Below are 27,283 nucleotides of genomic sequence, written 5' to 3'. Positions count from 1 at the left end.
ATTACAGCGGCAATCACATTATGTTGGAGATAGGCCATTTATAAGTTGGTGATAGAGCCTCTTTAAGTACAAGAGAATCAGTCGGCACTGCTGGGACCAGTTGTCCTTCTGGACATTCGGCACTTCACTGCCCACAGGGGCTGTGGTATAAGTCTAGGGAGGTGCTGGGCTTCGAAAGTAAGACCATATGTAACACAATGCAAGTAGGGAGAAAAAAGCCACACTCACCCGGTCCAACGTAGAAAATTCTTTAATGCTTGTAAAAAGTTGTGGGGGAAGACTAAGGCCTTATTCACACGAACGTGTCTGTTTTGCACGCGCAAAAGTTCCGTGTGGCATCAGTATGTGTTGCGTGTCTTCGTCATTTCTGCGCATATGGCAGCGTGAAGACACTGTTTTTATGTTTACAAACATAAAAGCAGGATGTTCTCCTTGTTTCATTCATTTATTTTACTACTGTAGCGCGAATCACGCACGGCACACGGAAGTGCTTCCGTGTGCCGTGCGGGATTTTGACGCACCCATTGACTTCAAGGGTGCGTGATGCGTGAAAAACGGCCAAGTATAGGACATGTCGTGAGTTTTACGCAGCGCACATACGCTGCGTGAAAATCACTGACCGTCTGAACGGCCCCATTCACTAACATAGGTTCGTGCGACGCGTGTGATTTTCACGCGCGTAGCACGGACGTAATATATGTTCATGTGAATAAGGCCTAAGCGTGTCAGGCAAAAATATGATATTTTTATAGTTTGGGTCGTTACGAACGCGGTGATACCAAATATGTGTACTTTATTTAACAGGTTCCCGACCGCTGGCCGTATTTATACGGCCAGCGGTCAGGGTCTCTGAAGTCCGCCGTATAGACTATTTACGGCGGCACTTCAGAGACTGTGCACGCGCGATCGCGTGCACACAGCTCTGTGCCCTGGCTGTTGCTAACAGCCATGGGCACTGGGCAGAATGTCAGGGGCCAATCTTTTGGCCCCTGAACATGTGATCGCTGTGACAACCAATCACAGCGATCACATGCATTTCTGCATAGAAAACAGTGTGCACGCGATCGCGTGCACACAGCCCTGTGCCCACGCTGTTACCAACAGCTCTGGGCACTGGGCAGAGTATCAGGGACCAATCTGATGGTCCCTGAACATGTGGTCGCTGTGAAAACCTATCACAGCGACCACATTTGTTTTTTATTTTGACTTTTCTGGCAGTAAATCTCCTGCCTCTTTTCTTCTCCTCAAACATTGTTTCAGTTTGAGGAGAAGAAGAGACTCGGGAGAATTGCTGCCAGAAGATTACAGTTACACAAAAAATACAGTTACACTCTAAAACATTCTCTGTATAGATAGATAGAAATCTATCTATACAATCTATCTATCCATCTATCTTTTTTTCTATATATCTACCTTTCTATCTTTTATTCTATTAGAATAGGCAGGTAGGGAGTATATAATTATATATATATATATCCACATATATATAATATATATAGCAATAGCGGTTTATTTTTTTGTTAGCGGTAGTGTAGATATATATAGCAGTTAGTTTTGTGTGTTTGTTATAAAAAAAAAAACAACAATTTGTTTAGTTAGTGTTAGTTACGTTATGGCGAGGAAGTTGTTTAGCGCCGAGGAGGCATACGCCATGCTGTGGTCTGAGTCGGAGACCGCATCAAAGACGGCGTCCGAGATGGAACCTGTTTTAGGTAGTGACGATGACAGCGTCACTTCAGGTTCATCTTCAGGGGACGTTGTCCCTGATGCAGTTGAAACTGCAGAACATGAAAGCGCAGGGCCAAGTAGCGCTGTAGCACGGGACAGCCTGGTCCCTTCAGTCCAGGCTCTTGTATGGGCACCTGCCCCATCTTTTGGGCCTAGAATCCACGGATTTACTGCCACTCCTGGCATAACCGTGGACAATACAAATTTTGTCCAAATGGATTACTTCCATTTATTTATAACGGACGACATCCTAAATCAGATTGTCCACGAAACAAATTTATATGCCACTCAATATATAAGGCAGAAACCTTCATCCACCCATGCCAGAGATTGGACGCCCACCAATTTGCTGGAATTAAAAAAAATTTTGGGGCTCACCCTAAATATAGGTATTGTCAAAAAGCCCTCCATTAGGTCTTACTGGTCAACAAGACCCGCCCAAGCCACCCCAGTATATTCTGCAGTAATGCCCAGGTCTCGTTATGAGACAATAATGAGGTTCCTCCACTTCAATGACAACGCACAGGCCCCCCCAAGTACCGATGCAAACCGGGATCGGTTGTTCAAAATAAGACCGCTAATAAATTCCCTGAATAATTTATTTCTGCAACTCTACACCCCTGAGCAGAATGTAAGTGTGGACGAATCCCTCCTCAACTTTCATGGCAGACTTAGCTTTCGCCAATATCTACCTTCAAAAAGGGCAAGATATGGCGTTAAGCTCTACAAATTGTGTGAAAGCGGGTCAGGATATACCACCGCCTTCAGAATTTATGAAGGGCGGGACCGCACAATAAATGTTCCTGGATGCCCCCCTGATCTTTCCACCAGCAGTAAGATCGTGTGGGAGATAATGCAGCCTCTGCTTCACAAGGGGTACCACCTGTACTGTGATAATTTTTATTCCAGTGTGCCCCTGGTTAGGCATTTGCATGCTGCAAGGACTGGGGCATGTGGTACCATGCGCAAAAACAGAATTGGTTTTCCACAGCAATTAGTGGGGAAGCGCATGGTAAAGGGGGACTCCTGTGCTTATGCATCTGAAGAATTGCTGGCGGTCAAGTTCAGGGATCGCAAAGATGTGTATGTGCTAAGCACAATTCATACCGCAGGAACAGTGGCAGTGAGGGAAAGAGGGGCAACATCGGACAAGCACAAACCAGTGAGCGTGTCCGAATATAACAAGTACATGGGGGGGGGGGGTGGATTTAAGCGACCAGGTTTTACAGCCCTATTTAGTAAAACGCAAAACTAAAACCTGGTACAAAAAGGTGGCCATTTATTTGTTACAGGTGGCCATCCACAACTCATTTGTGCTCTATAAAAAAAACAGAGGCAGAGACACATACCTGGATTTCCAGGAAAAAATTATTGAAGGCCTCATTTTTGATGTTCAGGACACCCGAGAATGCCCCCAGTCTGAGGATGTCACGCGACTGACTGAAAGACACTTCATCAGTCTGATTCCCCCAACACCAACCAGAAGCAACCCTCAGAAAAAGTGCCGCGTCTGCAGAAAAGACGGGCACTGCAAAGATTCCCGATATTTCTGTCCCTCACAACCAGGCCTGTGCATTGAGCCATGTTTTAAAAAATACCACACTGTTCTGAATTATTAGATTTTAGTTAATTCGTTGAAAATATATTTGCCCTACATTACGTTTTTATTTTTCCCCTGATTTTACTCCAAGGGTGAGGGAGGGAATGGGTGGGTGGGGGGTGGATGTCCTGTTTGCATATTCTCTAAAGTTCATCTGCTGGATAGATCCATTTGCATAAACCTGCAATTTCTTATTTTAGAAAACCCAAAAAAATAAATTCCCATTATACCCCTAGATGAATATTTTGGGATTTCTGCTTCAAGAGCAGATATTTTGGACGTGTTATAGAAACTCTGAGTTTTGTAAAACCAGCTTTGAAAAAAAGCGATTTGTGAAATAAGCTCCTTCTATCGTCCGCCCTCCTACTTCTCTATGTGATAAATAAGGCACACATATTTGGTATCCCCATGCTCAGGAGAAGTGGAAGAATGTGAAAGGAGATTAATTTTGGCCGTGGTCTATGCCGTGTGTGAAAAATGCTGGTATAAACTGACGCATTTGCTAAAAAATTGCTAATTTTATTTTGATCCATCTTATTCAAGAAACTTTCAGAAGAAAACTGGACTGTCTAAAAATATGATAAACCCCTTGAAGAAAACCTTGTGGGGTCTACTTGCGTGAATGAAGTAATTTATGGGGTGATTCTAATCTTTCAGCAGCATTAGGCCCCCCAGAAAACCGTATGCGGCTATAAAATCAAGTGCAGAATTCCTGGACCGAAAAGCCCAAAAAGCCTCCTTTTATGCCAAGCCCTGGCACATGCCCGTGAATAAAGCACACATATTTGGTATCCCCATGCACAGGAGAAGTGGAAGAATGTGAAATGCGATGAATTTTGTCCGTGGTCCATTTTGTGTGTGAAAAAGCTAGCATAAACTGACGCATTTGTTAAAAAAAAAGCTAATTTTATTTTGTTCCATCTTATTCAAGAAACTTTCAGAAGAAAACTGGACTGTCTAAAAATATGATAAACCCCTTGAGGAAAACCTTGTGGGGTCTACTTGTGTGAATGAAGTCATTTATGGGGTGATTCTAATGTTTCAGCAGCATTACACCCCCCAGAAAACAGTATGCGGCTATAAAATCAAATGCAAAATTCCTGGACCGAAAAGCCTCCTTTTATGCCAAGCCCTGGCACATGCCCGCACAGTGAATAAGGCACACATATTTGGTATCCCCATGCACGGGAGAAGTGGAAGAATGTGAAAGGAGATGAATTTTGTCCGTGGTCTATACTGTATGTGAAAAATACTAGCCTAAACTGACGCATTTGCTAAAAAATAGCTGAATTTTTTTTTGTTCCATCTTATTCAAGAAACTTTCAGAAGAAAACTGGACTTGCTAAAAATATGATAAACCCCTTGAAGGAAACCTTGTGGGGTCTACTTGTGTGAATGAAGTCATTTATGGGGTGATTCTAATGTTTCAGCAGCATTACGCCCCCCAGAAAACAGTATGCGGCTATAAAATCAAATGCAAAATTCCTGGACCGAAAAGCCTCCTTTTATGCCAAGCCCTGGCACATGCCCGCACAGTGAATAAGGCACACATATTTGGTATCCCCATGCACGGGAGAAGTGGAAGAATGTGAAAGGAGATTAATTTTGTCCGTGGTCCATACCGTGTGTGAAAAATGCTAGCATAAACTGGCGCAATTGCTAAATTCTTGCATTTTTTTCCAATTTTGCCCACTTTAGAGAAAAAAATAAAAATTATATATACTGACAAATGCCACTAAAACAAAGCCCTATCTGTCCTTTAAAAAGAGTGTAAAATTCAAAGATGAACTTTATTCACCTGCTGAGTTATAGTCATCTAAAGAAGCGCATAGCAAAATTGTGAAATTTGCTCTGGTCATTTAGCTGTAAAACAGCCTAGTCCTTAACCGGTTAACATGTAAAAAAAAATTCTATAATAAAATACTTATTATAGTAAAAAAGCATTTTTTGTAACTTATAACTTTTTATTTTTACACTTTTATAAAACATTTTTTATACTTTGTTTTTTTTTTTGTCCCACTAGGGGACTTGCAGCTCTGATCGCTGCTAGAATACATTACGTAGTGTAATGTATTCTAAGGGTATGTTCACACGGCAGCCTCCGTTACAGCTGAAATTACGGAGCTGTTATCAGGAGAAAACCTCTCCGGAAATTTCAGACGTATTGGCATGTGCAGGCGCTATTCGCTGCGTCTATTACGGACGTAATTGGTTCTGTTTTCCCATGGAGTCAATGGAAAACTGCTCAAATTATGTCTCAAGAAGTGACAGGCTCTTCTTTGGCGCGGGCGTCTTTTTAAAAAAAAATGACCGTCGGCACAGAACATTGTAAAGCCCATTCAAATGAATGGGAAGATGTTTGCCGACGCTTTGGAGCCGTATTTTCGGACGTAATGCGAGGCTAAAACGCCAGAATTACGTCCGTAAATAGGGTGTGTGAACCCAGCCTGTGTCATTGTGACGTGACAGGAAGACTATGAAGACTAGGCTTCGGCTGGTCCTTATAGGCTTTCTGTACATGGCAGCCCAGAGGCAATTGTCTGGCTTGCCGTGGCAACCATAGGCAGCCCCCACTATTTCATGTGGGGGCTGCCGATCTGCTCTTAACTCCTTAAATGCGGCAATTGACCACGGCATCTAAGGGGCTAATTGCCCAAATCAGCGGCGATGGGCCGCTGATCGGCAACAGGGAATGCGGGGCAGACACTCTGCACGGATATCCGCCGCTGCAGGGTAGCACCGCCAGTGGTTAACTGTCAAAGTACAGACGTAACTGCACACCTTAACGTGTGTTAACGACAAAGTGCCCGAAAGGGTTAAAGAATTTGCCATGGTAGGGATGCAAAAAAAAACCAAAAAACGCCATTACCCACCTCGTAGATCCCCGTTGCTCCAGTGCCGACGCTCCATTCCACTCCAGCGCTGTTTATTGACATAGCTGCAGCAATGACGTGCCCGTATACCCCTATGATCGCTACAGCCAAGTACTGGCCTCGGCAATCCTGTGCCGTATGCCCACTGAGACCAGAGATTGGCTGCAGTGATCATGTTGGTATAGAAGCACATCATTGCTGCAGCTACGTCAATAAACAGGGGTGGGAGAGGCGACGCTGGAACAACTGGTATCCGTGAGGTGAGCTGTATCTTTTTTTATTTTTTTACTTTTTTTTAATTTATTTTTCTTTCCCTCCTACCATGGCCAATTTTTTAAATAACTTGGAAAAACCCTTTAAACAATGAGTCTCAGCAGGGCAGACTTGGTTTGGATTGCACCCTGTGCAGGAGACTCTATTGCTGCCCTCCACAAAATATATATATATATATATTGGAACATATATACTGTACATACATAGAAGATAGATATTTAGACATACAGGCAAAATGTGTGTGTGTGTGTGTATATATGTGTATATATATATATATATATATATATATATATACTGGAACATACAAATGCATAAAGAGGCATATATTAACACAGGCACATGTATACACAGTACAGAAAATGTATTCGATGTTACGGACAGTGTAAGAGCTGGAGAAAGGAGAGCATGCGTGCTCTCCTCTCCACAGCTCTTACACTGTCCGTAGCAGTGACGCGTCCCCTTGCCAGTTCGGCAGAAGACCGATCTTGACAGCTGAAGAGTGAGAGCATGCGCGCATGCACACTCTCTCCTCCTATACTCGCTATTGCTGTAACACTGTCCGTATCTGATTGGACAGTGTCACAGCCATAGTTACACGCCCCCTTGCCATTACACGCACCATTGACAGTTCAGGGGGTTATTTAAATATCGGGCGCCAAATATAACGGCACCGATATCTAAATAACGGAGGAGGGTAGAAAAAAAATGTGAAGTGCCCCAGGGTTTGTGCAGCCCTGCCCATTACATGCTGCACATGTATGGGGAGGTGAAAGGTTCTCTTTAAAGTGGCTCTGTCACCAGATTATAAGTGCCCTATCTCCTACATAATGTGATCAGCGCTGTAATGTAGATAACAGAAGTGGTATTTATTTTGAAAAACGATCATTTTTGAGCAAGTTATGAGCAATTTTAGATTTATGCTAATTAGTTAATGACCCACTGGGCGTGTTTTTACTTTTTACCAACTGGGTGTTGTACAGAGGAGTGTATGACGCTGACCAATCAGTGACCAATCAGCATCATACACTTCTCATTGTTCCAGCCCAGCTTCTTTCATTGCACAATCACACTTAACAATGGGCTGGAACAATGAGAAGTGTATGATGCTGATTGGTCAGAGTCATACACTTCTCTTCACAACGCCCAGTTGGTAAAAAGTAAAAACACGCCCAGTTGGTCATTAAGAAACTAATTTGCATAAATCTCCAAAAAAAAAACACTTATCTACATTACAGCGCCGATCAGATTATGTAGGAGACAGGGCATTTATAATCTTGTGACAGCCTCTTTAAAGGAGTAATTACAAAATTGTTACAAATAATAGAATCGTTTAAAATTGGAGAACAAATACATTTCACTGTTTGTTTACTTTGTTTTGCAGGCACACCGCCATTATTGTTTTTAAAGAAGAATTCTTCTATGGTGGAGGGGGCATTACCAGCTGTGTTCCGGTAAAAACTGATTGACTGCTTTTCTGGTGTACATCACACAGATCTGGGTTTTTTTATTTTTTTTTAACCAAGTGAATATATTATTCATATGGTTGCTATGGACAAGATTTCAAGGGTAACTAAACGTTCAACAAACTTCTGACATGTCATAGTGATATGTCATAAATTTTGATTGGTGGGGGTCCCATCACTGAGACCCCCCACCAATCGCTAAAACGAAGCGGCAGAAGCCCTCGTGCGAGTGCTGAGCCACTTAGTTTCTGTTAGGCCTTTGCCTGTACAGCGCTACAACTATTTCCGGAAAAAGCCGAACAGGAACTAAGCGGCTCAGTGCTCGAAACAGCGCTTCTGACGTTTCGTTTTAGCTACCATTTCAATTTTGCCACGATTAACCCCTTAGTGACCACCAATACGCCTTTTTACGTGATTCACTAATGGGCTTTAGGCTAGGCTGACGCCTTTTCACGTCAGCCTAGTCTAAGTCCTGCACGGGTCTCCCGTGCAGGCAGGAGCCGGGGCTCTGCTGTCTGATGACAGCTGAGCTCCTGCTCCAACGCCCGCGATCGAAGTTTACTTCGATCGCGGCCGTTTAACCCGTTAAATGCCGCCGTCAATAGCGACTGCGGCATTTAACTTTGTTAACAGAGGGAGTGAGCTCCCTCTGTCACCCATCGGCGGCCCGCGAATGAAATCGCGGGTCTCCGATGGGGTGTCATGGCAGCCGGGGGCCTGATAAAAGCCCCCAGGTCTGCCCTGGACATATTCCTGTTAGGACGCGCCGGAGGCACGTCCTAACAGATTGCCTGTCAGATTTACACTGACAGGCAATAATGCTCTGGCATACGAAGTATACCAAAGCATTATAGCAGCGATCGGAACATCGCACAGTAAAGTCCCCTAGTGGGACTAATAAAATCAGTCATCAAAGTGAAATAAATATTATTAATAAAAAGTACAGTAAAAAAATCCATTTTTTTCCATAAAATGTGGTTTTATTTAGTAAAAGTGTAAAAAAAAAAAAAAAGTACACATGTGGTATCGCCGCGACCGTAATGACTCCATTAATAAAGTTAATATGTAATTTAAACCGCGAAGTGAACACCGTAAAAAAAAACGCAAAAAACCATGGCGAAATTGCAATTTTTTTCCATTGCCCCCCAAACAAGTCATAATAAAAATGAATCAATAAGTCCCATGCACCCCAAAACAGTACCAATCAAAAGTACGTCTCGTCCTGCAAAAAACAAGCCCAAAAAATCACTACATTGATGGAAAAATAAAAAAATTACGCCTCTTGGAAAGAGACGATGCAAAAACAAATAATTTTAGTTCAAAAGTGTTTTTATTGTGCAAAAGTCGTAAAACATAAAAAAACCTCTACATATGTGGTATCGCCGTAATCATACCGACCCATAGAATAAAGGTAACATGTTATTTACGTCGCATAGTGAACGGCGTCAATTTAAAAACGCATAGAACAATGGCGGAATTTCAGGTTTTTTTTATAATCCCCCCCCCCCCCCAAAAAGGTTAATAAAAGTTAATCTAAAAATTATATGTACCCAAAAATGGTGACATTAAAAAGCACAACTAATCCCGCAAAAAAAGTCCTCATACAGCTATGTAGACGAAAAAATAAAAACGTTATAGCTCTTTGAATGCGACTATAGAAAAACGAATAAAATAGCTTGGTCATTAGGGCCTAAAATGGGCTGGTCACTAAGGGGTTAAGAGAAAAACTTCAAAACAATTAACGTACACACAGCCTAATGCAGCAAAGACCATGCTTTTCATTTATGTTCTAAGCAAAATCAAAATAATAAATCCGGTGATACTGTAACACATGATAGGTGATAAACGCTGGGGGCCCAACGATGGGATCCCCCCGGTCGCTAAAACTGAATCCAGATCCTCCCAGCACGATGATAGTCAGGAGAAGCTTGAATGCAGCGGAGTGGCTGCCAGCGGTGGATGCGAAGTTGAACAGAAAGGGACTGTGATACGAGTGGACGTTGGGGAAGGATGGCAGCAGCAGACAGGCATGTGGTCAAATATGGCCCCCGCTTCAGCAACTACGGTTACTTTAGGAAAAAAAATATTTTGGGGGACCGCCACCAGGTTGTTTGTTTTTTTTTTTTCCCCATGGGGCCTGCACCAAGCTTACTTCAGCCCTGCCGACTCATATACAGTACATGAAGAGTGTCAGAATGCTAACCGCATGATCTATCTTAGTCTCTGAGAGGTAGTCACTGACCAGTAAAGAACGCACCTTTGAACAGTTGTTCAGGTCATGCACAGTTTAAAGGGAACCGGTCACGTTATAAATTCCGTCTAATCTGCAGGCAGCATGTTATGGAGCAGTAGGAGCTGAGCAGATTGATAGAGTTTTGTAGGAAAAGATTCAAATAACTCTTTAGCCCAAAGTAAGCAGGGATTTAAATGAACGACATGTTAAGTGGGCGGTCTCAACCATTGATTGACAGCCTTTTTTGTATCAATACTGAAATAGCTACGAATGACTAAGCAGGACTGCCCACTAGACTCTTTAACCCAGAACCTGAGAGATTGAAATAAAAACATAAAATTACAGGTTATCCTGAATCTTTGTGCACACAACTATATTTCAATCTGATCCGCTCCTACTGCTCTATAACATGCTACCCTCATATCAGAATGCATGTTTGACATGACGGGTTTTCTTTAAGTGGAGTATCTAATGGAGAGGTTTCTTCTCTGGTAACAATTGATAATAGGAGTTTATTGCTCTGTGCAGTTTGCACTTCTTGTAGATTATCTTTTTTCTATTGTTTAAGCATTGAAAGTGAATGTCCCCATTCAACAAAGAACAAGTGTGAATGGCGGTTTTCTTATTATGATAGCGGACTGGATCAGTGTTAAATGAGTATTTTCTATAACTGTAGCGAGCATTATCATTGCTTTAAAGTACCATACAGTCATTTAACTGTTTAAATGCTGGTTTTCTATTCACAGTAACATCTTTTTCTTTCCCTTTTTGTAGGGGGGCACAATGCTGGGTGAACCAGACAATGTAATAGATGTTGGCACCACTGAAGTGACAGAAGAGATCTTTCTAGAGTACTTGTCATCTTTGGGAGAATCTGGTTTCAGGTGGGCATTGTTGTTAATATAAATGAAAGAGTCAGATATTATTATAGATGATAATAAATCAGGCGCATCTCTGGCCATCCCTTCTCTAGAAAATCATATCTACGCCAGCTAGCAGCCCCTTTTCCCCAAGCTCCATTTACGTTTTTTATTTTTTTTAAAAAAACCACTGGCATAGATCGATTCATAAATTCCCCACTAGTGTCTTTCTGTAATAACACAACCACGGGAATTGGCAGGGTCACATTATGTGGTTGCCCCTGTCTCTGTGTGTCTGCATTGGTACGATGTTTGGTTTCTATTTTGACAAGGTGTAATCTGAAAGAAGCCTTTATGTTGGCTACATGTTCTTGAATTTCCCCTGACTGCATTCAATTTCTTTTTATATAGCATTTGGACCTCATAGAGGGGGGTTCCCCATCCGGGACCCCCCTCTATGAACCAGAATTAGAGCAGCTCCCGTTCTGACAGTCTCGAGCCGCCCATGATTTACATTTTCATCTGAGTGGCCACCATATAATACAACATGTGCCCAGCAGCAGCTATTGCATGGAAGTACACGACTGACTGTGGCTTCCTTTGGTGGCTCCTTTCTGAAAGTAGAACCCCTTTCCCAAGTTTGTTGTGTGTATACCTATAGACTGACATTCAATTGTAATCTCCTCTAATGCTGGCCATAGATTCAATAGTATCCGACCTTAAAAGATTGTTATACAGTAGTTTATTGTAGTAAAATTACTTTTAATTTTTCCCTGGTCATTTAGCTATTAACAATCGGTATAGGAACAAATTTCATAGCTCGCCTTTCCTACCAGTACGATGTATAGAGTACTGTGACCTTGATATATGGCGGTTGCGCAGTGAGAAGGAGCGGGGAACTTGGGACCCTCATACTAGTGAACGGTGGGGCTTCAAGCGATAACACATTTATTACCTATCCGGTGCCTTGGTGATAAATGGCGATCTTGGAACAACTTATTTAACCCTGCATGCATCATGACCAGTACTGATCGCTCTGCAAACCAGTAGGTTGCTCCCTTTGTCTTATGCTCGTCAGCCCTGGCATCACACTCGCCATGGCTAAAACTTGCTGTCCTGTTAGGGCATACCTTCGGTCATTCCAGATAGTTGTATATTTTATGTGCACAAGGAGGAATGTAAGGATAGATTCTGCTACTCCTGTAGTACGCTGCGAATGTTCCGCAATAAAATCATCTTTGGAAAATCTGCAGTGTCTACGCTACGTGTGAACTTACACTTATGGTTAACGCCATTCATCTGCTTCCGACTCCGTACACTGCATACTGTGCAATGACACCTGGTGCCCAGAGGCAGCCGGAGCAGCTGATCGGTGCAGGGTCCGGGTCTCAGACCCCCACCGATCGTATACTGATTATCTATCCGGGAGATGGGTCATCAGTTGTCCAGTAGTGGACAACCCCTTAAAGCCAAATCAAAAGTGGTATAAGGAAGAGAAAAATGTCTAGCTGGATTCACCAAATGTATTATACAGCATGCACCACTGTGATAAATTTAGTGCACTTTCTGACTGCCTGATCTAAGGACACAGCCATTTTTTGATTTTTCGTTTTTCACTTCCCGCCTTCCAAGAACCATAACGTCTTTATTTTTCAGTCAATAGATTGATGTGAGGGATTATATTTTGCGGGAAGAGTTGTAGTTTCAATTGGTAGCATGTAAAGTACCATATAATGTACTCAGAAGCTGAAATAAAATTATTTGCAGGCTGAAATTGAAAAAAAACTGATTCCTCCAATATTTTTTGGGTTCCGTTTTTAAGTCTTTCACCGTGTGGTAAAAACAACAACTTAACTTTATTCGGTGGCTCAATACGATTACTGTGAGATCAAATTTATATAGATTTTTAAAAAATATATATTTTACTACTTTAAAAAACAAAACTTCTTGTTAAAAAAAAATTGTTTTGTTTCACCACATTCTGAGAGCCATAACTTTATTTTTCCGTGCATTGAGCGGTGTGAGGGCTTATTTTTTGCGGGACGAGCTCTAGTTTTTATTGGCACCATTTGTTGGTACATATGACTTTTTGATCACTTTTTATTACATTTTTTTGGGAGCTAAGGTGACAAAAAAACTGTGATTTTTGGAAGTTTACCACTTTTATTTTTTACGGAGTTCACCGTGCGCGTTAAATAACACTATAGTGTAATAGTTCAGACTTTTACGGACGCAACAATGCCAATTTTGTTTACACGATTTTTTTTTTTTCACATTACTTTAGTGGGAAAAGGTTTTTGTTTTGTTTTTTTTTGTTTTTTAACTTCTAAAAACTTTATCACTTCTTTTTACGCATTTTATTAGTCCCCCCGATCGTTAGATCGCTGGTACAATATACTGCAATACTAATGTATTGAAGTATATCGTCATTCATTTTTACAGGCATCTGTTAAGCCCTGCCAGAGGCAGGGCTTAATAGAGGCAGAGTCAAGGCAGTCCTGGGGGCCTTCATTAGGCCCCTGGGCTGCCATAATAACCATCGTCACCCCCCTATCTCGTTGGGGGGCGATGAGATGTCGGAGGGGGTCACCCCCCTCTTTTTAACGCCTCCGATGCTGCGGTCACGAATGACTACAGAATTTGAGGGCTTAAACAGCCAGAAACAGTGCGATCGCTGCTCCTGGCTGTTAGTCCTGGGTGTCAGCTGTGAAACACAGCCGACAGCCGCAGGAAATGGAGCGCGCTCAGCGCGTGAGTGCGCTTCAAACATCACCCCCCACACCAGGGTGTACTGGTTCGCCAAGAGGTTACATTTCGTAAATCTGCCATAATGTTTGTTTTTTTTTGTTTGTATTTTTCATAGTGTGATTATAAAAAATAAAAAAAATGTAAATTAAATGCTACCATATGCACTGTCGAGTCACATTATTAGGTTGTCCCAGGGATCTGGAGCCATTCTGACTGCAGTGCTTCCCACATTTGCTGGAGGGTGTGGGGGCGAACAAGACAATCAAGGTGGTTCCACAGATGCTCAATTGGGTTCAAGTCTGGTGAATTAGTGGGCCAGGGAAGTACTTGGAAGTCATGGTCGTGCTCTTCCAACCACTATCGGGCATTTCTAGCCGTGTGACATATCGCATTGTCTTGCTGGAAGATTCCATCTGACCCAGGGAAGACAAACCGCATGTATGGGTAATCGTGATCTGCAACGATGTATTCATACCCAAATCGGTTGAGTGCCTTCCACATGGATGAGTGGACCCAGAGAATGCCATGAAAAAATTCCCCAGACCATAACGCTGCAGCAATGGGTGCAGGGTGTTTGTTCTTTGATGTTTCTTGCCTGACACGCCAACGTCCATCTGTTCGATGAAGCCGAAAATGTGACTCCTCTGAGAAGTCAACCCTTTGCCGATCATCGGTAGTCCAATTTAGAAAAGTTCTTATTAAACAAAAAAATGTTGATCCTTAAAGAGGTTTTCCGGCTTAACCTACACCAGGGAGTCAGGAGATGTGCCAAATTTATCACTATGGTACACCCTTGGTGTATATGCAAGCCCATAAATAGCTAGTCCTGCCCTCTGTGGATAAAATTGTTGCAGTCTAGCCAATGATCTTTGAGCTAAGCAACCTGGATTCCAGACTGATACATTGAAACAAACTAGCTGAGCGATTTGTGCAGCTCCTGTTGCATTTAGCTCATAGAGCATTTCCTAGACTGGGTACAGTTCCATCCACTTCTAAAACCAAAAAAACCCCTTTAGGCTGGATTCACACGAGCAAGTTCGGTCCGTAAAAGACGGAACGTATTTCGGCCGCAAGTCCCGGGCCGAACACACTGCAGGGAGCCGGGCTCCTAGCATCATAGTTATGTACGACGCTAGGAGTCCCTGCCTCTCCGTGGAACTACTGTCCCGTACTGAAAACCTAATTCTATGCACTGTGCTGCCGTATTCCATCTGTATATCTGACGTTCAGAGACACATACACAGATGACATAAAACATGGTAGCCCCCAGTAAAGTAAAAGTGTTAATAAAAAATAAAAAAAACGTGTGTGAAAAACTAAAGTCAATATAAGATTTTATTAAATAAAAACACATATATTAATAAAAAAAGAATCGTGACACTGTCCCTTTAAGTCCAAAATTGACCCGGTGGGCTCTGTCACCAGATTATAATCTGATCGGCGCTGTAATGTAGATAACAGCAGTGGTTTTTATTTTGGAAAACGATAATTTTTTAGCAAGTTATGAGCAATTTTAGATTTATGCTAATTCGTTTCTTAAAGGGAATGTGTTGCCAGCAAAACATGATTTTTTTTTTTTTTGTTAAACAATTAGTGTGTAGGTGATTAAACATTGTTCTAATTTATTTTTTATTTTTTCACGAGTCAGGAAATATTATAGATTGGATTCTAATTTATAATATTTCCCAGCACTGGTCACTAGATGGAGCCATTCCCAAAATTGCAGCATTGCATGTGGTAAAGCAACCACATTGCTTTATGCTGCAAAATTGGGTAAAAATCCCTCGCTCTAGTGAGCTCTGAGAATCCCCCCCTCCTTTATCCTGGCTAGTGCCGGGATAAACTAGGGGATTGAACGGTCTAACCTCCTACAGTGTGTCGCCATTTTTTGAGCTAACACACAGTGTAGAAGGTTTACATACAGTAGTAAACACACTGAAACACGAACATACATAGAAATAACTTACCTGCTCCTGCCGCCGCCGCTCCCTCCGGTCCGTCCGCTCCGTCTGCTGCCGCTGGTCCAAGTGCACAAGTCCGGAAGCCGCGACCGGAAGTAGTAATCTTACTGTCCGGCCGCGACTTCCGGTCCACAGGAAAATGGCGCCGGACAGCGCGCATTTCAAACTGGACTGTGTGGGAGCGGCGCATGCGCCGTTCCCACACAGACGGCGTACATTGAAGTGGATGGAACGGGCCCCGTTCGCAGTCCCTATGGGACTGGAGCTGCCGTATTCCATGTCTGTATGTGTCGTTAATCGACACATACAGAAATGGAAAAAAAAATGGCCGCCCCCATAGGGAAGAAAAAGTGTAAAAATAAGAAAAAGTAACACACAAACACACAACTTAATCCAAACGTTTTTAATAAAGCACTAACATCTTTAACATATTAAAAAAAAAATTGTGGTGACACTGTTCCTTTAAAGACCAACTGGGCGTGTTCTTACTTTTGACCAAGTGGGTGTTGTAAAGAAGTGTATGAGGCTGACCAATCAGTGTCATACACTTCTCATTGTTCCAGCCCAGCTTCTTTCACTGCACAATCACACTGTGCTGTGGATCATGCTGAGTTGAAACAATGAGAAGTGCATGACGCTGATTGCTCGCTGATTGGTCAGCCTCATACACTCCTCTGTACAACGCCCACTTGGTCAAAAGTAAAAACACGCCCAGTTGGTCTTTAAGAAACGAATTGGCATAAATCTAAAATTGCTCATAACTTGCTCAAAAATGATCGCTTTTCAGAATAAAACCACTGCTGTTATCTACATTACAGCGCCGATCAGATTATGTAGGAGATAGGGCACTTATAATCTGGTGACAGAGCCTCTTTAACCCCTTAGCGACCAACAATACGCCTTTTCACGTTCGTCACTAAGGGGCCTTAGGCTAGGCTGACGCCTTTTCACGTGAGCCTAGTCTAAGTCCTGCACGGGTCTCCCGTGCAGGCTGGAGCCGGGGCTCAGCTGTCTGACAGCTGAGTTCCTGCTCCAACGCCCACGATCGAAGTTTACTTAGATCGCGGCCGTTTAACCCGTTACATGTCGCCGTCAATAGCGACCGCGGCATTTAACTTTGTTTACAGAGGGAGTGCGCTCCCTCTGTCACCCATCGGCGGCCCGCGAATGCAATCGCGGGTCTCCGATGGGGTGTCATGGCAGCCGGGGGCTTGATGAAAGCCCCCAGGTCTGCCCTGGACATATGCCTGTTAGGACGTGCCGGTATATTTACACGGACAGGCAATAATGCTCTGGTATACGAAGTATACCAAAGCATTATAGCAGCGATCTGAAGATCGCACAGTAAAGTCCCCTGGTGGGACTAGTGAAATAAATAATAAATGTGAAATAAAGATTAATAATAAAAATTACAGTAAACAAATAAATCCATTTTTTTCCATTAAAAGTGTAAAAAATAAATAAAAGTACACATATATGGTATCGCCGCGACCGTAATGACTCCATTAATAAAGTTAATATGTAATTTAAACCGCAAGGTGAACACCGTAAAAAAAACAAACGCAAAAAACAATGGCGAAATTGCAATTTTTTTCCGTTGCCCCCCAAAAAAGTCAGAATAAAAATGGATCAATAAGTCCCATGCACCCCAAAACAGTACCAATCAAAACTACGTCTCGTCCCGCAGAAAACGAGCCCAAAAAATCACTACATTGATGGAAAAATAAAAAAGTTACGGCTCTAGGAAAGCAACGATGCAAAAAAAAAATATTTTAGTTCAAAAGTGTTTTTTATTGTGCAAAAGTCGTAAAACATAAAAACATATGTGGTATCGCCGTAATCGTACCAACACATAGAATAATGGTAACATGTTATTTACGTCGCACAGTGAACGGCGTCAATTTAAAAACTCATAGAACAATGGCGGAATTTCAGGTTTTTTTTATAATCCCCCCCCCCCCCCCCCAAAAAAATATAGAAAAACGAATAAAATATCTTGGTCATTAGGGCCTAAAATGGGCTTGTCACTAAGGGGTTAAGGAACAATCATGAACCGTCCTAACGATAATGTGTGTATAGTAACAAAACAATTAGATATGATCAATATATTTTTAATCAGTAGAAATGTTATGTCTGAACCGTTTTATACCCCTGATAAGTACCACCACTGAGCCAAATTGACTCTCTCATAAAAGCAATCTTGGCACTGAGGCTGCCATAAACCGCACCCGTTTTATGCTGATTTTACCTTACTGGCAGCTGTGTGAGATATGAATTACCCATGTCTGCCATAAAATATTATCCACATTACTCTACTCGTAAAGGAGGACCGTTCCTTTCTAAAACCTATGTCGCTTATGAATGATCACTACGTGTATGTGAGCAGCATGAAGATGAGGTAGAGCTTCAACACCCATTCATCTGCAAATCCGTTTGTGTTTCTAAAGATCTGCGGAAATTTTAGGCTTGCCTTATGAAACCTTTTGCTGTACTTAGATGTGATCGAGAAATACAGAACCGGCTCCCAGTCGAGCTGAACTGACTGAATAGAAGAGCGAGAACAATACTGCTTTTATGTACACCGGATACATAGAAGCTGTATTGTAAAAAGTAAAACCTTTTTAATAAAAGTTTAAAAAGAAAGCGCTTAAAAACAAAGACTTAATGTTTAAAAAATCCATTCCAAAGTGTATGTACATAGCATTTAAGGTAATTTTTCCAACATATTCCACAAAACAATGGTGGTTTCATAATTGCTGTTATATTCTCTGTTCTCCACAGTGGGGAGTCCTACCATTTATTTGATCACAACTGCAATACATTTAGCAATGAAGTTGCTCAATTTCTGACTGGGAGGAAGATTCCTTCATATATTACAGAGCTGCCGTCCGAGGTCCTGTCTACGTAAGTATGTGTGTAAAATATAAATATATATATATATATATATATATATATATGTGTGTGCCTACTCTGTGGGAAAACGGTTACTGTGCCCCATATAAAAAACGCCATTTTCTCTTTCTCTCCATTGTAGTTATCCTGTAGAAACATAGGAAGTCACTAGTATTATAAATGATACATGGTAGGTGGGGGGGGCGCTCTGTTACAAATTTACACTGGGGCACAAGAGCTACAAGTTACGTCTCTGTGTATACGTATGTACAGATGGCTACGTGCAGTCGTATATTTTGTGCCAAGAATGGCAACAGATTCTGTCAGAATTAAGCAAGGACATTTTTTTTCAAATAAGGCTGATCTCACACGCTGCTCCGAATCAGGGATGTCAGGCTCTCAATATCGAACATCTTTACTCCTCCTTGTAGAGAATATTCCTTCCTCTAAATGTCCACTGATACAAAAAAGCCCTACACACCCCTTAAAAAATAAACCATTCACACTATTTATTATATAGACAAGATGGCTTCTGGTCAGAAAATAAAGCGGGCATCTTTCCCATAGAGATCCATTTAACTTATGGTTGTTACTTGCCCCAGGACTTCTCTTAATCTTTCCAATGCTACAGTTCTCAAAAAGAGACCATCTTGATAAACCTCAACATACATTGCTACAGATTGAACATCAACCACCACATCATTCGCCTAATATAGAACAGCCCGCTGTGCTTAACGGGGTTGTACAGGTTCAGCAAATTTATGGTATTTTTGTATAACTAAGTTATTTAATTTTCCTTTATGCTTTCTGTATTAATACCTCATGGTTTTTCAAGATCTCTGCTTGCTAATATTCAGTAGGCACATTTTAATTTTTACTTCCAGTGGATAAAATGCTGTCCATGAACATGTGAGGAACACACAGGTGCTGGGATTGTTAGAAAACACAGCTCTGATACACATACTGTAACATACCTCCCAACTTTCATGTATGGTAAAGGGGGGGGACAAACTATGTGGCATGCATAGCAGCAAACTTTTTCCTTTTAACCCCTTAATGACCGGGCCATTTTGCACGTTAATGACCAAGGATTATTTTTTGTTTTTTCACGGTCGCATTCCAAGAGTCGTAACTCTTTTTTTTTTTATTCCGTCTATATAGCCGTATAAGGGCTTGTTTTTTGCGGGACGAGATGTATTTTGTAATTGGACCATTTTTAGATGCTTATAACATATTGATTAACTTTTATTAACTTTATTTTAGGAGAGAATTGAAAATAAGCAGCTATTCCAGCATTGATTTTCACGTTATAAGTTTACGCCGTTTACTACGCAGCGTAAATAACATGTTAACTTTATTCTATGGGTCGGCACGATTACGGGGATACCAAATATGTAGAGGTTTTATATGTTTTTCCTACGTTTGCACAATAAAAACCCTTTTAGAAAAAAATTACTTGTTTTTGCATCGCCGCATTCCAAGAGCCGTAACGTTTTTATTTTTCCGTCGATGTGGCCGTACGTGGGCTTGATTTTTGCGGGACAATGTGTAGTTTTTATTAGTACTATTTTGGGGTACATAGGACTTATAGATTAACTTTTATTTTATTTTTTATGGGGGGAATGGGAGAAAACAGAGAATTTTGACGTTGTTTTTTGCGTTTTCTTTGGACGCCGTTCATCCGGCGGTTTAATTAATATGTTCATTTTATTGGTCAAGTTGTTACGAACGCGGGGATACCATATATGTGTATGTGTGATTTGTTTTGACCGTTTTACTAAATAAAACCACTTTTTGGGCCAAAAAAGTAGTTTTATTTGACTTTGACTGTAATTATTATTTTTATTTTTTCACAAACTTTATTTAACGGATTTACATTTTTTTTTTTTAGTCCCACCAGGGGACTTCACTATGCGATGTGCCGATCGCATATATAATGCTTTGGTATACTTAGTATACCAAAGCATTATTGCCTGTCAGTGTAAAACTGACAGGCAACCTGTTAGGTCATGCCTCCGGCATCGCCTAACAGGCAGATGCTGAAGGCAGACCTGGGGGTCTTTGTTAGACCCCCGGCTGTCATGGAAACCCGACGGCGACCCGCGATTTGTTTGCGGGGGCGCCGATCGGGTGACAGAGGGAGCTCCCCCCTCTGTCAAACACATTAAATGCCGCTGTCACTATTGACAGCGGCATTTAATGGGTTAAACTGCCGGAATCGGCGCGCGCTTCGATTCCGGCAGTTGCAGCAGGAGCCAGGCTGTTTATAACAGCCGTGCTCCTCCCGCTGATCGCGTGGGTACAGTCTCAGTACCCGCGCCATCACAGGACGGATATATCCGTCGTCCTGCGCGAACTAGCAGCTGCTGAGGACGGATATATCCGTCCTTCGGCGTTAAGGAGTTAAGCCATGCTTCTAACCCCACCCAAACACAACCAGTTCAGCCCACACAGTATCATGCTCCCATAGTATAATACGCCATAGTGCCTTCCACACTGTATAATACCAAATCGCTCCCCCCACACAGTATAGTGCCCCCATGCAGTACAAAGACAACACAGATGCCCCCATGCAGTATAATGCCCACACAGATGCCCCCATACATAATAATGTCCACACAAATTCCCCCATATAGCATGTTGCGGAAGTCCTGGCTCAAAATATATTAGACTGAAAGTTAGACGAGTGTTACAACATACTCACTTCAGGAAATTTGTCCAGTTCCTAATCAGGAGATTTTTTATATATATATATATATATATTCGGAGAGGAATAAGACAGACGCTGCTTGTATGCTGAAAATACTTCTGAGGCTTATTGCCAAACTGCATTACAATGTCATTCAAAGGGGTGTGGGCTGGAGGTTAACCAATCAGAGGCAATGTGACAATAGATTTGATTCAGCCAAAAGCATACAATGAGAATATTTCATATTGCGCCAATCACAGACATACAATACATTTTCAAATGTCATGTTATAATTCTTCATTAGGTGCTTACGTCAGAATTGCACCTGGAGACAAGAATACAATAGCATCCTTTATAAGCTGTTTTTTCTCATGGGGGAGTTATATTCACATACATGGGAAAATATAACTGTAAAGAGAAATAGTTGCAAATGTGATAACTTTGTCTTGGCATTCAGTTGGGTTGCTAATTGCAAGTGTGTGTGTGTGTGTGTGTATATATATATATATATATATATATATATATATATATATATATAATGGACAGTAATGCCAGGGGCCTCTTCAGGAGCGGAATCTTCTCGCCAGTGCACCAGCGACTCTCTGGCCAGGGATTCCGCTCCAGGAGTAGACCGTATATATACACCCTAGAAGGAGCCCCTGACTTCACTGAAGTGACGTCAGGGGCTCCCTCCAGCAGCGGGGTCCCCGGCCAGAGCTTTTTCTGCGCTTCGGCCAGGAATTCCGTTGTTGAAGAAGCCCCTGGCGTCTCTACATATATGGACGGTAATGTAAGGGGCTACTCCTGGAGTGGAATCCCTGGCCAGAGCGTTTTCTGAAGCTCTAGCCAGGGAATCTGCTCCAAGAGGAGCCCCTGATGTCACGGTCTATATATGGACAGTGATGTTGGGGGCTTTGAGATGCCGGAATTTCCGTCCAGAGCGTCGGCAACGCTCTGGCCGGGGATTCCGCTCCTGCAGGAGCCACTGTCCATATATGGACAGTAACGTCAAGGGCTTTCCCAAGATGGGAGTCTCTGGCCAGAGAGCTTGCATTTCTCTTGCCAGGGACTCCATAGTTGAAAGCCCAACATCACTGTCCATATGTGGACAATGACGTCCAGGGCTCCGCGCTTAAAGTAGCTCGACGAGTGGACAGTGAATGCTGGAGAAGGGAGCTGACATTCCCTGTTCTGCATTCTGAGGAGGCAGATACAGTTGATACTGGGACATACCACCAGCCGCTCGGGACAGCGGGACACCGCCCGTAATCATGGACTGTCCTGCTGAATCCGGGATGGTTGGGAGGTTAGCTGTAAATGTAACGAGCTGTGCACTGGGTGTGTATAACATGACCATGGACAGAGTTGTATCCACTGGAATTAAATAATGACTGTTCCTACCGAATAACAGCAAGCAGAGATCTTGAAAACCATCAGGAATTAATACAGAAAGTGTATTGAAAAATTATATAACTTTTAATTATACAGAAAAATAACTGACTTGTCGAAGCTGGACAACCACTTTTATTTTTTTTATTTTTTCCCTTTTTTTTTTTTTAATGGAATATGCTCGTTTGCAACTACAGATCTCCCCCCTACATGTATTCCTTCTTGTGCAAAACATAAAACACATTGTAAATCTGGTAATGGACAACAATGTCCGCCTTGATGTTAGACTGTTTTGATAAATTTACCAGTTATTGGTTATTTCAGCCTGGGACTTTCTGACTTTAGAATAATTCACTGGGATAGGAAGTTCGGATGAAGGGGGAGAGTTCTAAAAACGAATACTGGGGGAAAGTAGAGTAGTTCCCAATAGCAACTGACCAGATTCCAGCTCTTCTATTTCAAAAACCCATGGATAAATTGAAGCAGCAACCTTATTGGTTGCTATTGCCAACTGCCCCACTATCCCTTGCACTCGTCTTGAGAAATGTCCCCCGATATTATCTTATCTCCTGCTTTTCAGCACTGTGCCACCTCTGCTCCCCCTACATCGTACAACAAAGTTGAGACTCCTAAAACACCTATTTGTTCTTGTTTACCTTCACAGGGGGATTTACTGTTTCCCCCTCACAGCTTTTCAAACCTCCCCTTTACCTATTTTACAAGACTAACATTTACTATATTAAAAAAACATTGATTATATATAATTTTTTTTTCTTCCAGACCTTTTGGACAGGCCCTCCGCCCTCTGCTGGATTCTGTTCAAATTCAGCCACCTGGGGGAAACCGTTTTAACAGGCAAAATGGACCAAGCTAACCGGGATTTACTGCTCTCCAATGTGAGCTGTGCCCTGCTTTTTAACTTAATTGACTTTTATTATATATTTCTGACCCTAACCGTTCCTTGTTTCATTACATTCAACTTTTGCAGTAGGACATTAGACTATATTTTGAATGTTTGCCTTTGCCAATTTTTGGGGTGTAAAATAATAATTTGTTTATTAAATAATCCCTTATAGAACTTCAGGTAAATTACCTTTTTTTTTTTTTTTTTTTTTAGTGCCTCCTTGCACCATTTTAGGTAACTTTCCCTTTGAAGCAAATGAGTCTGAAGAGTCGGCTTGTGTCTTCGGCTGCTACATCTTGTATTCAAGAGGTTGGAGCCCCTCATGAATATTCATCAGCAGCCATTTTTTTTAGATGCATAGATGACATTCAGGACCGTTGCAGTGTAAGTTACTATATGAAAATCACAGTCACATAGAGCAGAATATATTTGTCATAATTCTATAATGATCGCTCCAAAGACAAAGAAAACCCAAATTTTGGTGACCGACTCTTTTTAAGCTGCATCATTAACAAAACATTCTATCCCCAAAAATTCGGTTTAGGGGCAATACTATTGGTTAGACGGAAGTATGCGTTCTCCTTTTACTCGAAGTCCCTCGTTTGTGTCACCATGTTCCATCCACCTCCTTTTCTTATCAATTGTGCTAGACCGAGGCAGAGTAATTTTTATTAATCTTGCACGTGAGGTTACTCCTAGGAATTTAATTGGATTGAGTAAAAAGTGCAGTGTGTGTTTTTACGTTACTCTCCACCTATTTGGAAATACCAGAAGCGCCAAGCGGTCTGTTGGGAATTATAGACCATAAATCATACCCTATCCTGGTTTAAGTTATGTGGAAAAAGCTGTAAACAAGAAGTGGTCTTATATACACACACAAACAATCCATACTATAAGGCGAAATTAACACGAACGTGTGCGTTTTGAGCGCGCAAAAAACGCTGCTCATTTTGCGCGTTGCAGTTGCGTGTGTTTGGTGCGTGGCTGCGTGATTTTCACGCATATGCCATCCTTATGACACGCGGTTTTGATGCTTAGAAACTGCAATGAATGTGGTGCTTTTATTTTTCTGTCATTTATTTAACAACTGTAGCGCAAATCACGCGCAGCACACGGAAGTGCGTCCATGTGCCGTGCGTGGAGCGCGAAAAACGTTCAAGTATAGGACATGTCGTGAGTTTTACGCAGCGGACACACGCTGCGTGAAAATCACGGACTGTCTGAACGGTCCCATTGAGTTACATAGGTCTGTGCGGCACGCGTGATTTTCACGCGCGTATCACGGACGTGAAACGCGTTCGTGTAAATAAGGCCTTACAGCACCCCACTTTATTCTAAGCTGAAAGTGTATTTTTTTCATCTTGAACATTCAGTATTTGAACTTTTGCTCCTTCATTGTTCAGTAGGGACAGAATGACAAAGTGCAGTAAAATTGTCCTTCGCAGTGTTTTTCTCCACATATGCACCGGGTTGTTTTTCTGCAAGTTAATTTTTAATGTATGTTCTCTTCTCATTGTTCCTTTTTTTATTGACATCAAAGGGAACGTGTCAGTAGGTCTGCGGCCAGTAAACTACCAGCACGCCGTTCTGCAGTTGGTGTTTAGTGTTCCAAACCTGCCTACCTCAAAAACTGAAGTTTAGGGAATGGTTAGTAAAATAAATTACAACTTAGGCTTCGTTTATATCTGCGTTGTGGCATCCGTTTTAGCGCATCAGCTGAAAAAAAAAAAGAGATGCCAGACCTGAATGCAACAGAAGGTAGAAATATGTTGTTTTTTGACCAGTTTAACGGATCCGTCAAAAAACTGACTCTCTTCTTTCCGTTTGTCATCAGTTATACTCCATTTTTAACGGATCCGTTTTTATCTTTGCATTTTTCTTGCTTTCAGTTTTTTAGTCTGCGTGTGTGCAAAAAAAAACCTGATCCGTTAAACCTAATGCATAACTGACATAAACGGATGGCATATCCGTTTGTATACGGCATCCATTGACTTCAATGTTAAAATAAACCGGAAAGGTCATTTTCGGTCAGGTTGCCGTCATTTTTGATGGAAACAATAGTGCAGCAAACGACTATTGCTTCAGTCAAAAAAAAAACGGAAACCTGACAACGGAGCTTAACTGAGCACAAGTGATGCAAAAACAAAACCCATTAAAATAATTTTTTTTTTTTTTTTTTTACTGAAATGTTTACTTCAGTTCTTGTGGTCCTCTGACTGATTCGCTAGAACGGAAGGCACAATGCAGATGTGAACAAAGCCTTACCTAGATGAGACTGGAAGCAGAATTTGGAGCATGCGCTTAGGAAGCCAAGGACAGTGAGCTACATGTGTTCGTTTTTATAGTAGGGAGGTTTGGAACACTAAGCCACAGCTGCATAATTAAATGCTGGCGGTTTAGTTGCTAAACCTACTGACAGGTTGCTTTTAGGCCATTTTTTTTGCATGATCTCCCTGCTAAGACCCTTCATTAATACTGGCACACCAGAATCTCTCCCCCCCCCCCCCCCCCGTGCAACATGTGACAAAAGTGTTTTCATGCGACTCTGAAGTTTGTATGTGCTTGAAATAGTGGTAGAGGGGGCGTCATAAATGTTCAATGTATTTACCCCAGAACACTAGTGTACACACATTGAGATGTTTCTAACTATATATAGTGTCAGATGAAAGTTTCTAATACCTAATTTTCTGCTTCTAAAAGGAGAATACTACTTGGCGTTTTCTGGACATAAATGGCCATATATGGACAGTGATGTCAAGGACTTTGCCAAGACAGGAGTCCCCAGCCAGATCGCTTGCGATACTCTGGCCGGGGACTCCATAGTAGAAAACCCCTGATATTGAAAACCCCTGATAGTGCCTTTTGTCGGAGGTAGATGTCGGGACTCCTCCTGATGTATAGCTTCGGCAGAAGTGAAAAACGTGATGTGCACAGGCCCTAAATTGTTTCGAAAAGGGCAAATCTGCCCTGTGTGAACAAAATTTAACTTTGCTAAATTCACACTGTGTTCAATGTGTAGGCTCGGCAGGACCATTTGAAATGGCCCTGCTGAACATATAGCCAAATGTATAAAACTGTGCACCTATACAGTTTGAGACGACTGCCATTAAATGGAATTTGTCGGCAGTTTTGAGGCCTCAAAACTGCTGTCAGAGCGATAACTTTGGAGGGTGAGGGCATTGTAAACATGCCTATTGTGTGAAATGTATGTTTAAATCCCCCGCCGCCGCGATCGCAAGTGAAACTGAAGCAGGCACTTGATGTGGAAGTGCTCCTGGCTTTTCTTCACCCTCTGCTCTTAGTGACGGCTCTAACAGTCTCCTGATTGGCTGCTAAAGCGGTCACTCAGAGGAGACAGGGGCATTTGCATCCGCCGTGACGGAGAAATCGAATGTCTGTTTAAAGGTATGCTTATAATGCTTTTCCCCTGCCCTATATCGCTCTGTCAGCCGCTTGGAGGCCTTAAAACTGCTGACCGATTTACCTTTTAAACAAGTTTTTGGTTTTTTGTTTGTATACAGTTGGAATGAAAAGCAGAATGGTGGCTGCAGGATCCTGATGTATACTGGTCAAATCTAGGCTTCTGGCACACCATTTTAACATACATTTGGCCTTTAAAATGTATAGGAACATCCGTGTATACGCCTGGAGATTTTACTGGTGTATTACG

General features: G+C 42.0%; 1 protein-coding gene across 1 annotated transcript in view; it reads left to right on the top strand.

The window, feature by feature from the left end:
* The window catches only part of DESI1 (desumoylating isopeptidase 1), a 37,507-nt gene extending 13,739 nt beyond the window's left edge, over positions 1-23,768 (top strand). The window contains exons 3-6 of the mRNA XM_075833598.1: positions 7,856-7,925; positions 10,945-11,054; positions 18,521-18,643; positions 23,490-23,768. Coding sequence (XP_075689713.1) covers positions 7,856-7,925; positions 10,945-11,054; positions 18,521-18,643; positions 23,490-23,583 — 397 coding nt within the window. The 3' untranslated portion in view covers positions 23,584-23,768. The remainder of the gene's footprint in view (positions 1-7,855; positions 7,926-10,944; positions 11,055-18,520; positions 18,644-23,489) is intronic.
* Positions 23,769-27,283: the final 3,515 nt, after the last annotated feature.

Source organism: Rhinoderma darwinii, chromosome 7 (genome assembly GCF_050947455.1).
Source record: "Rhinoderma darwinii isolate aRhiDar2 chromosome 7, aRhiDar2.hap1, whole genome shotgun sequence".
Lineage (NCBI taxonomy): Eukaryota > Metazoa > Chordata > Amphibia > Anura > Rhinodermatidae > Rhinoderma > Rhinoderma darwinii.
This window is presented reverse-complemented; position numbering and strand designations above follow the sequence as displayed.